The 16,997-nt window shown below is 46.2% G+C and overlaps 1 protein-coding gene across 1 annotated transcript; it reads left to right on the top strand.

Moving 5' to 3' along the window:
• Positions 1 to 2,666: 2,666 nt before the first annotated feature.
• Positions 2,667 to 8,506, top strand: LOC132585902 (NTPase KAP family P-loop domain-containing protein 1-like). The gene is made up of 3 exons (XM_060257778.1): positions 2,667 to 2,724; positions 4,225 to 4,371; positions 6,837 to 8,506. Exons 1-3 carry the CDS (start codon positions 2,667 to 2,669, stop codon positions 8,504 to 8,506), a joined length of 1,875 nt encoding a protein of 624 aa, XP_060113761.1.
• Positions 8,507 to 16,997: the final 8,491 nt, after the last annotated feature.

Here is a 16,997-nt window from a genome sequence, read left to right as displayed (position 1 = left end):
GGGAAAGTGTTCCAAACCTTTAATCATTCTAGCCGCCCTTTACTGAACTGCTGAGAGGGCTGGGCTATACCTGGCCGCGCCCCAGACACCTGTATATGTGTGTCACCGTTCAGAGGCAGTACCCAAGGTTACTCCTCTCCAACTCCATCTACCACAAGGCATTCCCATGAGTGATGCGTAGGAACTCTGTCAAATTCTGGTTTCCCTTCCATCACGTAAGTAAAATATATCTATATCTATATTTTTTAATTTATCCCCCGACAGGCTGAGGGTGGCTAACAACAGTTTAAAAACATTAGCAAACATTAAAATTAGATCTATAAAAACATTTCCATATATATTATAGATCATATATTATGATAGACCATAAAGAGAGAGACAGTGAGACAGAAGAAGAGATAGAACTTCTCTTTTCTGTTTGGAGAGAACTTAACTTATGAATCCTGGATGGTCTAGATTGGGGAATGAAGTGTGAGTCTAACCATGATTTACTTCCTAAGAATTACAAGCTAGGAGTGTAACTAGGCCCCAACACAACACAAGAATCTGCTTCATATTGAATCAGACCCTTGATCTACCCACATCAATATACTCATTGGCAGCTGCTCTCCAGAGTCTCAGGCATAGGTCTTTCCCATCACCCACTGTCTGGTCTTTTTGAACTGGAGATGCTGGGGATTGAACCTGGGACCTTCTGCATGCAAACCAGAGGCTCTGCCACTGAGCCGCAGCCACTTCCCTAATCTTTTTTTTTAACAATGCCACAAGGAATAGCATAGAAAGTTTCCCATATCAATGCAAATCCTGCACTTGAAACGGAAGTGTGAAATAGAAAAAACTGACATAAATCTATTTTGCATGCACTGTGTGGGCTGGCTTTGTTTGTGCGCAGGGCCCATCCGTCTGGGCAGATCTTCTGTACCGTTACCAGCTGCGTGCCTGTTTGCACTGCATCGGGGCAAACTTTCACCCATCGCTGCACATCCTTGCCAGAAGGAATAATGCTGTTGAAATTCTGAATGTCATGTACCTGTTCAAATGATAGAAAGATAAGGGGAGTAGAATCACACCTGAATTAGAGAAGAGGGGAAAGCAGTGTTTGCAACACAGATGTGTAGATACACCCACAACCTTGACCACTAAGAAAAAGGAAAGGAAAGGTCCCCTGCGCAAGCACCAGTCGTTTCCGACTCTGGGGTGACGTTGCTTTCGCAACGTTTTCACGGCAGACTTTTGACGGGGTGGTTTGCCATTGCCTTCCCCAGTCATCTACACTTTCCCCCCAGCAAGCTGAGTACTCATTTGACCTCAGTACTCATTTTACCGACCTAGGATGGAAGGTGGAGTCAACCTCGTGCCGGCTACCTGAAAACCCAGCTTCCACCGGGGATCAAACTCAGATCGTGAGCGGAGCTTAGGACTGCAGTACTGCAGCTTTAGCACTCTGCGCCACAAAAGATAGATTTAGGTGGGTATGTGTTGGTCTGAAGCAACAGAACAAAGGTTGAGTCTAGTGGCATCTTTAAGACTAACGAAGTTATATTCTGGCTGTAAGCTTTAGCGCTGATGCACACTTCTGTAGATACACTGAAACAGACGTCACCGACCATGACATCTAGGCAGAAGGTGGGGAGGGCAACCCACGCATAATGGTTGTGTCCTTCTGTTCCAGTGTGTCTGAAGAAGTGCGCATGAACACTAGAGCTTATATCCAGAATATAAGCTACTTGTGGGAAGGGCGGGATATAAATCCTAAATAAATAAATAAAAATAAAAGAATAAAAATTGCTGATCTCAAAGGTGCCACGGGACTCAAACTTCGATTGTAACAAAAGTCAGGTTTGCCCCCAGAAGATGAGAAGACTTCCCCCATCAGAATCTGTGGATCTTCTCTTTGGCATCTGTCTTTGCAGTCTAGAGATTCATACAGGATAGGGTTGCCAATCCCCAGGTGGGGGCAGGGGATCCCCCGGTTTGGAGGCCCTCCCCCCGCTTCAGGGTCGTCAGAAAGCGAGGGGAGGGGAGGGAAATGTCTTCTGGGAACTCTGTTATTCCTATAGAAAATCATGGAGAATTAATCCGTGGGTATCTGGGGCTCGGGGGGGGGGCTGTTTTGGGGGGGTAGAGGCACCAAATTTTCAGCATAGCATCTAGTGCCTCTCCTCAAAATATCCCCCAAGTTTCAAAACGATTGGACCAGGGGGTCCAATTCTATGAGCCCCAAAAGAAGGTGCCCCTATCCTTCATTATTTCCTATGGAAGGAAGGCATTGAAAAGGTGTGCCGTCCCTTTAAACGTGATGGCCAGAACTCCCTTCGGAGTTCAATTATGCTTGTCACAGCCTTGATCTTGGCCCCACCCCTAATGTCTCCTGGCTCCACCCCCAAAGTCCCCAGATATTTCTTGAATTGGACTTGGCAACCCTAATACAGGATGCCCCCTGAGCCACTCCAGCCTCCGTGAGACAGGATCTGTCCCCCACCCCAATGCCATTCCAGGGCAAGAGGAGAAAGTGACAGATTAGCTGCAGTCCTGGTAATAGATGTGCTTTGTCCACCTGCCCTCACCTCTTCCTTCCTAGCAGCCCTCTACAGAACCTAGTTGCTCATTCATGTATATTTTTGGCAGAGTCCGGCAGCCGGAGAGCTTATTTTTATGCCACCAGAATGAGTCAGGAAAACAACCCTCTCCTCCAGGTGAAAACTTCAGGTGAAGATGATGCAGGTCTGTACAACAATTACCAGATCAACTATTCTGTACATCAGGGGTGGGGGAACCTTTTTTCTGCCAAGGGCCATATGGATATTTATAATATCATTTGCGGGCCATACGAAATTATCAGCTTAAAAAACAGTGCTCCGCCGAGGGGGAATGATTCAGGCCAGCAAAATTAATGCAAATAATTGTTTTTCTATTTTAAGTCATGTGGGGAGAGCCTAATCTGGCACACACACACACACACGGCCCGCTGCCCTAGGCAAATGCATAGATCCAGAGCTTTTTTGTAGAAAAAGTCCAGCAGGAACTCAGTAGCATATTAGACCACATCCCCCAATATTAGCATATTAGGTCATACACTCATTAGCGTATTAGGCCACACCATCTGGGATAATCAAATGCAAACTGAACTGTAACAGTAACTTTTCCAGGCCCTGCAGCAATTCTGGCCAGTCAGCCAGGCCCCAGGGAGGCTGCCGCACAGTACATCTGGGCCCTGTGATCCCTGCCTGGCCCTGGGGAGGCTGCTGCACAGCGTGGCTGGGCCGCACGATCCTCGCTGGCCAGCCAGGCCCCAGGGAGGCTGCCACATGGCTCGGTTCGGCCCAGCAATCCCCAAGGGCCACACCAAGTGACCTCGAGGGCCACATATAGCCCTCGGGACAGAGCTTCCCCACCCCTGCTGTACATTATAGCATGGCTGCCCCAATACTGGTATAACTGCCACATGCAACCTATATATTTTCTTGAAACAGGCTATGTAGCAGCTTCATAGAGCCTTAGCCTCTGTGCCGTGTTGTTGGCCATCCAGAGGAACTGGTTGGCCACTATATGAGAAAGGATGCTGGACTAGATGGACCATCACTGGTCTGATCCAGCAGGGCTCTTCTGATGTTCTTACAAAGGCCTCGGTCTCTCTGCCCTGTTGTTGGCCCTCCAGAGGAACTGGTTGGCCATTGTGTGAGACAGGAGGCTGGACTAGATGGACCCTCCCTGGTCTGATCCAGCAGGGCTCTTCTGATGTTCTTCTCAGGGGAAAGCCTCGACCTCTCTGCCCTGTTGTTGGCCCTCCAGAGGAACTGGCTGGCCACTGTGTGAGACAGGAGGCTGGACTAGATGGACTCTCACTGGTCTGACCCAGCAGGGCTCTTCTGATGTTCTTCACAGGGGAAGGCCTTGGCCTCTCTGCCCTGTTGTTGGCCCTCCAGAGGAACTGGCTGGCCACTGTGTGGGACAGGAGGCTGGACTAGATGGACCTTCACTGGTCTGATCCAGCAGGGCTCTTCTGATGTCCTCTAGTAGTGGGATTTTGAGTTGAGAAAACAGTGCCAGAAGGATTTCCAGTCAGATCCCCTGTCCTATCAGGTAGCTATTTAGTAGTAAAACCTTTCTTGGGTGAACCAGTCATGGATCTTCCACTATCTTCTTCAGTTTTTACCCTCCTATTTTTTGAGTGTCTTGTGCTCAATGGTACTTTTCAAAATTCTGTTTTCTTTTGTGTTTTGTTTTGTGCTACACAAGACCGCAAGACCAACGAATATGTTTACTGCGAAGCCTTAGCGGAAGTTCTACATTACATTGTCCCACCCGTGATGGTGGGATTTTATGCCCCCTGGGGGCGGAACAAGAGGGGCCTCTTAGGCACAGTCGAAGGTAAGCACAGTCCCTTGTCGTGATAACCATCCACCTACACAGGGGGAACATCTCGATTCTGTTTCCCACTTAGGTTTTGACTGATGTAGGTATGATCTTGCTATTGATGGTTTCTTGCAATGCAATCTGGTTGATTCTTGCAAGAAATTAATCTCAGAAGTTAATATATCTTCCAAAAACTTCAGGATGCAGAAGCAATCTTCCAAAATGCCAAAACTCTATAAATCCAAGTTCAAAGGTAAGCAAACTATTGCTCATCCATCCTGGCAATGGACAGTCGACCTGAGATGTTTGTTTCACCCGTTGGCTTCTTCCACCTACACTGGGGGAATGTCTTGATTCTGTTTTCCATTTTGGTTTCGATCAATGTAGGTGTGATCCTGCTACTGTGCGTCTCGCAATACAATCTGCTTGATTCTTTTAAGAAACTCATCTCAGAAGTGAATACTGCAGCAAGCAAGTTGTAGCCAGAGGGAAAAAGAAACAACCTTCCCCCATCAGCTGCAGCAGAGACTCCCATTCCAAAGTTTAAGTTCTCAATTCAGAAAAGCCCTTGACCCTTTGACTTGCAAAGAGATATGAGTTATATGCAATAATTCAGAGCAAGAGGGGTCCGTTACCAGACACTATTAAATAGACAAAATGCTGCAAGAGTGCTAATCATTTAGGCATATTTTATTTTAACTTAAAAAAAATTATGTTTGTCTGTGTCCTTGATAAAGTTTATATCTCTGTTAGTGTAGTGGTTAAGTGCACATTGCATTTTATGACATACACGGCCTAGCCCGACAAGGTCTCGTTTATGTCTCATTTATGTCAGATCCGGCCCTCATAACAAATGTGTTAGACACCCCTGATTTAGCGTGCATTCGTTCTGATAATCTTTCCATGGGCCCAGGCCTCCTTTTCACTACCATCCACTATTTGTCAAGCATGGAACTTTCAGATAACCAAGTAATTGTTTAATACAAAGTCTTAGTTTATTTGATAATCCATTGTTGCTTCGAGGTGAGACACCTTGAAAGTGATACAACGTATTGCAAAGCATAACGTTTTAAGGGTTACATCAAAGCATTCCAGCGTGATATCTCAAAGACATAACAAGAACGTGTGAATGACTGCAAACTATGCAATAGCCTATCTTTGTGGTTAATACTTCCCTGGGTCTCAGGCATTCTTCTTACAGTTGATGGTTACAGTGTGGAAACCTCTCAGGGAGGCGCCTGCTATCAAAGCCTAGCATTCCTACATTTGCTACTCAAAGGTGGGAAAGAAAAAAGGGAGGTGAGAAGAAAGGAGAGCTACTTAGTTTTGATATGCAATTACACGGGAAAGCATTCTACAGGGAAAAGCCAACCTTATCATTTAATACTGAATGTAAAACACATGCTTGACACTATTGGTCCAAATTGTCCACTTATTACAATTTTTAGGGATTGTAAATTGTATAAAATGATTTTATTGCATATTTTGTTTTTAGCCCCTTTGTTGCTTTTAATCGTTGTCAGTCGCCCTGAGCCTGTTAGCGGCGGGCGGGATATAAAGATACTTAAAATAAAATCAAATCATCATGATTCTAATAGATGCAAAGTCTTGGATCCTACGCTGTGCTTCTGCTTGCACTGGATTCCCAATTGAGAAGGCAGCGGGTTCTTCTTGTAGCCAGCTGCTTCCAGCCAGGCCAGGCCAGTCCCTTTCCGTGAGCCAAATTGGGAAGGGACGGTGGCTCAGTGGTAGAGCATCTGCTTGGTAAGCAGAAGGTCCCAGGTTCAATCCACGGCCTCTCCAACTAAAAGGAGTCCAGGCAAGTACTTGTGAAAAACCTCAGCTTGAGACCCTGTAGAGCCGCTGCCAGTCGGAGTAGACAATACTGACTTGGATGGACCTTTGAAGGTCTGATTCAGTAGACGGCAGCTTCATAAGTTCATATATGTTCAAAGAGTGCCCAGCTCCGCAGAATCATGCTTTGCAGGAAAAAACACTGATCCCTGTGACAGGTGAATTGCAGAAGAAACAGAAACACTGACTGGGATCCAAGTCGGCTCACCAAAGGTGGGTGATACCAGTTGGTGGCAATGAAAAATCCTGCCGGACCGGTTGTAGGTGGGGAATCCTAATAACAGAGGGCGTAGAATCCATTTTGCTATGCAGGAAAAAGATTGGCAGAATATCGGTTTGGATTATATGATGTCCCATCCAAGGTTTCCTGTAAACTGAGTTAGCGTGAGCTGGCTCACAGATTTTTTGCCTCTAGTTCACACATTTTTGTCTTAGCTCATGAAAAAGGGCCCCAGCACACACTAATTGATGCAGTCGCTCACAACTTTAATTCCAGTAGCTCACAAAGTAGAATTTTTGCTCTCAGGACTCTGCAGCTTAGAGGGAACATTGGTCCCATCCCATTTTATGGCCGACATCTGTCACGTCATATTCCTTGAGTTTGTGTGCCTCGCTTTCTGTTGCAGATGCCATGAGAAGCAGAGGTGCAGAAAAAAAGAATGGGAAAGGTTGCGGAAGAGACGTGATTTCTCTGCTTTCCCTCATCTGGCGCATCGTTTTTTATCTTCCTGTCTACAAATCGATCCCATCCAATGGAGACCAGCCCAAAGAAGTCCAATACATCTTCATCAGCTTCGATGCCTGGGAATACGTCGGATGCGACCGTACCTGGGCCGGTCTTGTTATGACGCTGCTTGATGTCATTGAAAAGAAGGATAAAATTCTCTTCAGTGTCGTTAGGGCCTTTGGTGGGGAATCCTTTAAAGAGGATAAACCATCAGGAAATAAATGGGCTTTCAAAAGCTGGACTAAGATCTTCTTTAAGAGTTTCTTAGGTGGCGTTATCGGTTTAGCTCTGCGTACTGTGCTGCTGAGGGGACTCGCAGAGAACGAATTATGGAAGAGGGTGGGATACACGACTGTACTAGTGTCAGCTGTTGTATCTGCTGTTCCTTTCCTGGCAGTAGCCAAGAATTTCCTTTTCACAATGAAACGAAAGATTCAGAAGGACATGAAGAGCAAGGACCTCAGTGCGCAGTTGGGCTTCATGCACAAAGTGAAAGAAGAGGTCAAAACCACCGTCAGCTTCCTCAACTTCTTGGAACTCAAAGAGGACAGAAAGATCCGGGTGGTCTTAAAGATCACCAGCTTGGATTTCTGCACCCCAGACAAGGTGGTGGCAGTCCTCGACGCCGTCAACGTTCTTCTTTGTGAACCAGATGCTCCGTTTATCTCCATCCTGGTGGCCGACCCAAGTATCCTTGTGGAATGCATCGAACAGTCAAGAAATACCTGTAAAAACGGCTACTTGTACTTGGACCGCATCGTTTCCTTGCCCTTCTCTCTGCCGCCGATGAGTCGAGAAGCCAGATCACAGCTACTTGATGAGATTCTGAAACACCAGTTGAAGGAGCGTTCCACTACAAATCCAGGGAAAGAATATCACGCAGGAAGTGGCAAGGTCAACTTACAGATGGTAATTGATCTTGTCAGTTGCTGCCTACACAAACGGAATTCTGATCCTTACTTCCCGGGGAATTCTGTCCAGATGAGGAGGGTCGTGAACACTCTGCTGACCATGTGGACTATGGTCAAGATGGGATTTCAACCCAAAGGAGGACACAAAATGAGTGAAATAGGTAAGCCAAAGGCAATTGAAGAGATGATCGATTGGGTTGTCCTTGCCAACTGTTGGCCTTGCCGTCTGAGCTGGATTTTGCAATGTGTGGAGGACGATGAGCAAAGAAGAAGACTTGAGGGAAGCCAGAAAAGCACCACTCAGGACAGCGTGGAAAATCCAGGAGGACCCCAACAGGGGGAAAGGTCAGGGAGTAATGATAAATTACTGGACATTTTTGAGGCCAATGCTCCAGAACTGGACAGGATGAAGTATAGCATCAGGAAGCTTTTTGAACTCGATGGAGACCCTGAACTTTTCCAAATCTTCTTGCAGAAGAGCCATTTTACAGTCAGGAGGGCCAGATATTTTTCTGACCTTCTCATCAATTTGGACTTCTCCCTAAAACAGCGTTTTGAATTGCTCCGTGGTCTCAACAGCATCACCAGGAAGAAGAAAATGGCAGATCTCCACTCACTGGGAAACACTGAGACGGACAACCAACTGCAGGACAATTAAAAAACCCCTCTCTATTATTTTCTAGTGTTGTGTAGCGGTTAAGATGTTTCCGCCAGGCCTATAGTTGAGGAAAGCAAAGGTTTGGTGTAGTGGTTAAGCCAGTTTGGTGTAGTGATTAAGTGTACGGGCTCTTATCTGGGAGAACTGGGTTTGATTCCCCACTCCTCCACTTGCAGCTGCTGGAATGGCCTTGGGTCAGCCGTAGCTCTGTCAGAGGTTGTCCTTGAAAGGGCAGCTGCTGTGAGAGTCCTCTCAGCCCCACCCTCAGGGTGTCTGTTGTGGGTGGGAGAAGATATAGGAGATTGTAAGCCTCTCTGAGATTCAGAGAGAAGGGCGGGCTATAAATCTGCGGTTTTCTTGTCATCAAGCCTTATATACTCCAATCCTTCTCCCTTCACCCCATGGGGAAATGACATAAATTGGTACTTAAATGCCATCTGAATTAGACTGCGACTCATTGTTTTTAACTGTTTTAATTTGATTATAATAGATTAATGCAGGGGTATCAAACATGCATCCCGGGGGCCGAATTAGGCCTCTGGAAGGCCCCTATCAGCCCCCTGAGCAACTGGCTGTCATCTGCTTCCTTCTCCTTCTCTTGCTTCCTTCTGCATCTCAGCTTGCTTTGCCAGGGTCTCTCAATCGCACAGCAGAGCTACAGAGCAAAACCTCTCTTCCTTCTATCTGAGGCTCCTCCCCCTCCTGGTCCCCTGGGGAGGGAAGGAAAGAGAAGAAGAAATTGGATTTATATCCCGCCCTCCACTCCAAAGAGTCTCAGAGCAGCTCACAATCTCCTTTCCCTTCCTCCCCCACAACAGACACCCTGTGAGGTGGGTGGGGCTGGAGAGGGCTCTCACAGCAGCTGCCCTTTCAAGGACAACCTCTGCCAGAGCTATGGCTGACCCAAGGCCATTCCAGCAGCTGCAAGTGGAGGAGTGGCGAATCAAACCCTTTTCTCCCAGATAAGAGTCCGCACACTTAACCACTACACCAAACTGGCTCTCCAAAGAGCCAGAGCTTCCTTTGCCCAGTTCCCTGGATCGCGTGGGAGAGATGCAATGAAAGCACCTTTAAGACCAACAAGTGCTAATGTTTTAAGCATGGTTTAAGTGTTTGTTTGTTTTTAATCTTTAATTGTGTTTGTCTGCGTCCTTTATAAAGCTATCTGCTATCTGGCATTACGTTTTATGACACCCATGACCCCAGCCCGACAAGGTCTCCTTTATGTCAGATCCGGCCCTTGTAACAAATGAGTTTGACACCCCTGGTCTAGAAGTCATCTAAATAAATAGATAAACACTAAGAGCGGCAGACTCTAATCTGGAGAGCCGGGGTTAATTTCCCACTCCTCCACCTGCTGGGTCACCTTGGACTAGTTGCAGTTCTCTAAGAACTTTCTGAGCCCCACAAGGTGCCCGTTGTGGGGATAGGAAAGGAAAGGCGATTGTAAGCTGCTTTGGTTCTCCTTAACCCCAACAAAGACGAACTCACCGTGTTAAAACACAACTTTGTGTCATGAGTAATAGTATCAAAATACAAAAAGGGTATCATCAGTACAGTGGACTTGTTTAATGAGATGTGGATTGAGTAGCTTCCCTGGGCCAAAGGAGGCCCGTCTGAAAGCGACCAGGGACAGGGCCTTCTCGATTGCAGCTCCCTGTTGGTGGAATCAGCTCCCGGAGGAGGTGAGGGCCCTGCGGAACCTTGAACAGTTCCGCAGGGCCTGTAAAACAACCCTCTTCCGGTTGGCATATAATTAACTGTGAGCAGAATGCCTGAATATTAAATCTTAAACATCAGATTACTGAATATTGGAAATTTGAAGGACTGATTTAAGTAATAGTAGCATAGTGTATATCGATGTGAGTTTTATGTATTTTTAGGCTTTTATGTATTTTATTGTATAATTTTAATTGTATTTAAATCGACCTTTGTTAGCTTTTATTGTTGTAAGCCGCCCTGAGCCCACCTCGGTGGGGTAGGGCGGGATATAAATCGAATAAAGTAAAGTAAAGTAAAGTACTTTGCTACTGCTAGAGACACAAGATTTGAACGTTTTGTATTAATAGAGTAACTGCATATGACTTCATATTGACTGTTGTACAAAACATATAAAGTTCACTGTGATATAAGATACTGAATTGTATGAGGAGTGCATTTTCCTGTGTTTTATATAGCTGTGCACTACATTCAGGAGAATGCCGCATTTTTTTGGCCTTCAATAATTATACCACACTCAGGATAGTGGAATGGGCAAACTGGTGATCTGTTATGGAGAGCAGAAGGAAAGAAATAATTGTACAGAGAGTAAACAACCTGTTCTTAATGGACAGAAAAAGATAACCAAATGAATAATAAAATGCATAACAGAACCCGGAACAATAATAATAATGTTTTATTTATTTATTTTATTTAATAACAATACTGGCCCATTTTCCCCCTAATTAAATCCAAATATTACAGATCATACCCAGCATTCAAACTCAGACAATGATAACTCGAAATTCACAGAGAAATGGTTTCCTTTTATTGAATTTGTTACAACAAATGACATTCAACCACAGACCAGAATATCTTGATCTTCTCTACTTATAAGTTTTTAATATTTTCCTTCAGTTGTGTTTGTTTCTTTTCTATTTACTAACACTTTTTTATTTCTCTTTTTCTACCTCCCTTTTCTTTTACTGTGCTAGCTTGTCGTGGATCGCACCTAATTACAATTACCAGATAGTAAATTTTGGAATAACCTGTAATAGAGAATATTTAGGCAGTTAAGAATTCATAGCAATGCATAATTAATAGTTTAATGATAGTATGGGTTCAATTAGATTAACTGTGTTTTGATACAGGAATTATTGTCTTAATCTTAATTTTGTTTTCATCTTGACCTCTCTCCTGGGACAGAAAATGGTCTACATATCTAGATACATCTTTATAACTTAAAATCCATACTCGATGTTTTATTGTATGCATGTAAGTATTTATGCTTGTTTACAACCTAATTCCATAAGTTTAATTAATTCTATATGAATATGAATATTGATATTTTGTATATATATATTTTAAAAAATCAATAAAAATATAAAGAGAAATCCAAATATTGTGACCTAAGGGCTTTTTTCCCGTAGGGGAACACAGCAGAACAGATTTCCAGAACCTCTTAGTGGAAACAAAATTCTCAAAAAATGTTCAAAGGTGTGTTTTCCTTCATTTCTCTCTTCCAGCACCTCTTTTTCCAGGAAAAAAGCCCTGCCTACCAGAGGGTCCAATTCTATGAGCCCCCAAAGATGGTGCCCCTATCCTTAATTATTTCCTATGGAAGAAAGGCATTTAAAAAGGCGTGCTGTCCCTTTAAATGTGATGGCCAGAACTCCCTTGGAGTTCAATTATGCTTGTCACATCCTTGTTCCTGGCTCCACCCCCAAAGTCCCCAGATTTTTCTTTAATTGGACTTGGCAACCCTATCATGGGATGGCTGCAATTTCATTGGCTAGCATGGTGCCCTTTCAGCCAGCAGAGAGGGATGAAGACTGTTTGGCAGGCTGTGTTGATTGGCTGGCTTTTTAACATGTCACGCCTCCTTATAGGGGAGGGACGGTGGCTCAGTGGTAGAGCATCTGCTTGGTAAGCAGGAGGTCCCAGGTTCAATCCCTGGCATCTCCAAAAAAGGGTCCAGGCAAAATAGGTGTGAAAAACCTCAGCTTGAGACCCTGGAGAGCCGCTGCCAGTCTGAGAAGACAATATTGACTTTGATGGACCAAGGGTCTGATTCAGTATAAGGCAGCTTCATATGTTCATATGTACAGCCCTATGCGGAGTTGAATCTCTAGCAAGCCCTCAGTAGTCTGTTGCTTGCCGGGCAGAAGGTTGTTGCTTTTTTGCAAAAGCAGGCGGGGAGGGGGTGGATTTCTTTTTGTTCTGCTCTTTTTATGAGTGATGCTTGCATGCAATCTTGAAGTGTATAAGAACTGTATAAAAACCGGTTAATCTACATGGAGGTAGGGGTTGCCAAGTCAAATTCAAGAAATATCTGGGGACTTTGGGGGTGGAGCCAGAAGCAAGGTTGGAACAAGTACAATTGAACTCCAAAGGGAGTTCTGGCCATCACATTGAAAGGGACTGCACACCTTTTCAATGCCTTCCCTCCATTAGAAATAATGAAGGATAGGGGCACCTTCTTTGGGGGCTCATAGAATTGGCCCCCCTGGTCCAATCCTTTTGAAACTTGGAGGGTGTTTTGAGGAAAGGCATCAGATGCTATGCTGAAAATTTGGTGCCTCTACCTCAAAGAACATCCCCCCCCCACAGAGCTCCAGATACCTGCAGATCAATTCCCCATTATTCCCTATGGGAATCATTCTCCATAGGGAATAATAGAGTGCCCAGTAGACATTTCCTCCACACACACACACTTTCTAAAGCGGGGGGGGAGTGTCTCCAAACCGGGGGATCCACTGCCCCCTCCCTTTCTCTCTCTCTCTCACACACACACACACTGAGTCTGGTTCCTTCACAACTTTACTTGCTCAGAAAATGAAAGCAAAACAAACGAAGGGTCTGTGCTCTGACGAAACCGCCGCTGACCCTTCCCTATGAACCGCTTCCTGCTTCCTGCTAGTTATCACGGAACCTTAGGGTTTTCTCACTGGAGATTGGCAACAGTGGTTCCCCAGGAGGAAAGGCCTCTCCCTCAGGGTCTATTCTATCATATGAGCCCACTGTAGACTAATTTGAATAGAAAGAGTGAAGAGGATTTGCAGGTGGAAAGGGAGTAGCCTGTCTATCTGCTGCGAATGAACATTCTTTTTGAGTCAGTTGAAGAGAAGGAACTGCTACTGAGAATACGCCTACCTCGCTAGACTTCAGAAGCTAATATTCCTCAGCTCTAGCCTTCTTTCTCTTTAACTGCTACCGTTTGCTTTGCAGAAGCATTGTTGGGGGGGGGGCGTAGCTATAGAGGGGCCCGGGGGCAGGCCCCACAAATCTCCCCTGTTTTACCTTTCTGGCCCCTCCTCCACAGTCACTTGCTACCATTACTCTCCTACCACCTTCCCCACTCTCCTGTTGTGACGGCGTCTTCCCTGCTCTCGTACTGCCTTCCCTGCTTTTGTGCCAGCTTCTCTGCTCTGCTGCCATCTTCCCCGCTTTTGTGCCGCTTTCTCACTTTCCTGCCACCTTCCCTGCTTTCCTGCTGCCTTCTCCACTTTCCTGACGCTTTCTTGTGCTCCTGCCGCCTTCCCTGCTCTCCTGCTGCTTTTTTGCTTATAAACATACCGGTGCACACACTGTCAGAGTACCACTGTGATGGCTCAACAGGGGAGCAGGCTGCAGCCCCTCTCCCAAATTTTATCCCCTTACCCCCGTCTGCAATTTTCTGGCTATGGGGCGGGGCAGGGACAGACTGGGGGGAGGGGGGACAGACTGTTCTGGACTTCCTACAACAGGCCCTGTGGAGAGGCAGTACTGATCAGTAAGCCCCCCAGGAGAATCTGCCAGCAGAGAACTGTCTTGCTAAAACATCAGTGGCCTTTTTGGTGGGGTTCTTGCCTGACTGGGCCAGGGGTGGGCGGGGGAGAGCAGAATCAGCCAATGACATGCCAGATATAGTGTAAGCCAATCCTGCATAGGCCACATCCAATAGAAGAAGAAGAAGAAGAATTGCAGATTTATACCCCGCCCTTCTCTCTGAATCAGAGACTCAGAGCAGCTTACAATCTCCTTTATCTTCTCCCCCCACAACAGACATCCTGTGAGGTAGGTGGGGCTGAGAGGACTCTCACAGCAGCTGCCCTTTCAAGGACAACCTCCGCCAGAGCTGTGGCTGACCCAAGGCCATTCCAGCAGGTGCAAGTGGAGGAGTGGGGAATAAAACCCGGTTCTCCCAGATAAGAGAGCTCTGGCTGACCCCAGGCCATTCCAGCAGCTGCAAGTGGAGGAGTGGGGAATCAAACCTGGCTCTCCCAGATAAGAGTCCACACACTTAACCACTACACCAAACTGGTGATTTGCCACCACAGTTGGGCTTTTATTTATTACTGATGATGATGGAAACCACAACATCTGTAAACATTGATTGGTCAGTTAGCGTTGTACCACTACACTAAGGTACCAATCAGTAACTTTTACACTTAATGGGTTACCTTATCACACCTGATTCCAGCCCCTAAGCTCCCTGTACAACAGTCGGCTTTAAGTTCCTGTCACACAAGTCCAAAACACCTCTATGTATTATTGTCAAGTGTGCCTCTTGCCATTTTGTTTTGCATTTGCTTTTCAGTTTCTGCTGTGCTAGCCTGCTATCTCTTTTGTGACAAGTTAAGGATACTTCTGCCTGGTCTCAGAGACAGCCAAGGTCGCGGGCTGTCTCCTGATGATTGTGTGAGCACCTGTGAAGGGCCTGGGAACGGAATTTTGGCGGGAGGGAAGGCTTGCTTGGCGCCATTGCATTCAAATGTGTAACGGTTGGGGGAAAAGGTATAAGTGTAGGGCATCTGCCTGCCATAAGCAGTTTTCACAAGAGCCATCTTGCCCTATGGCAGTTCTTCAATAAATGACTGGGGACTTGACAATTATGCCATTTTGTGGTTTTCTATTTACTACTTTTTGAAGAGCCCTCTGGCGCAGAGTGTAAAGCTGCAGTATTGCAGTCTTAAGCTCTGCTCACAACCTGAGTTCGATCCCGGCAGAAACTGGGTATTCAGGTAGCTGGTTCGAGGTTGACTCAGCCTTCCATCCTTCCAAAGTCGGTAAAATGAGTCCCCAGCTTGCTGGGGGGAAAGTGCAGATGACTTGGGAAGGCAATGGCAAACCACCCCGTAAAAAGTCTGCCGTGAAAACGTGATGCGACGTCACCCCAGAGTCGGAAACGACTGGTGCTTTGCACAGGGGACTACCTTTATCCTTTTATTTACTGCTTTAAGTTCCTCTATCAACCAGGAGACCTTGAGTTGTAAAAGTGCACTTTATCGGGTGGGCCTCAGCCAGTCGTTGGCTTAACAGAAGCACGCTTAGCTTGTCTTTTAGTTTCTGGCCTGTAATTTTATTAGTCTGTAATATTTATTAAATTTAGGGTGTGGCCATCATCTCCCCTCTTTGTTCCTGGGGCCCATTTCCTGCATGGCCCCATGGAACACTTAATTGATGTTTCTTATAAATATTATGGGTCAATTATCCCACATAACCAAAACTGCACAACCACACTGCTGGAGACAGTGGGACCGAATTGGCTCCTACATTCATTGCTGGCTTGAATGCCTAATAATCCAACCCTTCTGGAAAGCAGTATTAAGAACATAAGAGAAGCCATGTTGGATCAGGCCAATGGCCCATCCAGTCCAAAACTCTGTGTCACAGAAGAACATAAGAGAAGCCATGTTGGATCAGGCCAATGGCCCATCCAGTCCAACACTCTGTGTCACAGAAGAACATAAGAGAAGCCATGTTGGATCAGGCCAATGGCCCCTCCAGTCCAACTCTCTGTGTCACATAAGAACATAAGAGAAGCCATGTTGGATCAGGCCAATGGCCCATCCAGTCCAACACTCTGTGTCACAGAAGAACATAGGAGAAGCCCTGTTGGATCAGGCCAATGGCCCATCCAGTCCAACACTCTGTGTCACAGAAGAACATAAGAGAAGCCATGTTGGATCAGGCCAATGGCCCATCCAGTCCAACACTCTGTGTCACAGAAGAACATAAGAGAAGCCATGTTGGATCAGGCCAATGGCCCCTCCAGTCCAACTCTCTGTGTCTCTCTCGGCTTGGCTTCGCGAACGAAGATTTAAGAAGGGTGCAATAGTCCACGTTTGCTGCAGGCTTGCTGGTGGCTGACAAGACCAATGTGGGACAGGCAGGTCCGGCCACAGCGGCTGCAGGGAAAAGTCTGATTTAGGGTTGGTCCTGTAGCAGTGCGATTCTTCCTCAATCTCCTTTTGTCCTCAAGACCAGCTATGCGTGTGTTCTCAAAGGAAGAGACAGCCTGGTGGATGGTGTGCCTCCATGCTTTGCGATCTGAGGCTAGGTCAGACCACTGGTGATGGTTGATGTGACAGGTGCTAAGGGATTTCTTCAAGGAGTCCTTGTACCTTTTCTTTGGTGCCCCTCTATTTCGATGGCCGGTGGAGAGTTCACCATACAGGGCAATCTTGGGAAGGCGGTGGTTTTCCATCCTAGAAATATGCCCTGCCCAGCGCAGCTGCGTCTTCAACAGCAGTGCCTCGATGCTGGTAACCTCTGCCCGCTTGAGGACTTCAGTGTTGGTCACAAAGTCACTCCAGTGGATGTTGAGGATGGTGCGAAGGCAGCGCTGATGAAAGCGCTCAAGGAGTCGCAGGTGATGACGGTATAAAACCCACGATTCGGAGCCATAGATGAGGGTTGTCATCACAACCGCTTTGTAAACATTGATCTTTGTGCCTTTTTTCAGATGCTTGTTGCTCCACACTCTTTTGTGCAGTCGGCCAAATGCACGGTTTGCCTTTGCCAGCCTGTT

This window comes from Heteronotia binoei, chromosome 17 (genome assembly GCF_032191835.1).
Source record: "Heteronotia binoei isolate CCM8104 ecotype False Entrance Well chromosome 17, APGP_CSIRO_Hbin_v1, whole genome shotgun sequence".
NCBI lineage: Eukaryota > Metazoa > Chordata > Lepidosauria > Squamata > Gekkonidae > Heteronotia > Heteronotia binoei.
Note: the sequence above shows the minus strand (reverse complement) of the source record. Positions and strands in the feature narration are given on the sequence as shown.

Coding starts and splice junctions, on each gene's coding strand:
- LOC132585902 (XM_060257778.1), top strand. CDS start 2,667: ATGAGTCAGGAAAACAACCCTCTCCTCCAGGTGAAAACTTCAGGTGAA. Junction 2,725..4,224: donor TTCAGGTGAAGATGATGCAG/GTCTGTACAACA, acceptor TTTGTGTTTTGT/TTTGTGCTACACAAGACCGC. Junction 4,372..6,836: donor CCTCTTAGGCACAGTCGAAG/GTAAGCACAGTC, acceptor TTTCTGTTGCAG/ATGCCATGAGAAGCAGAGGT.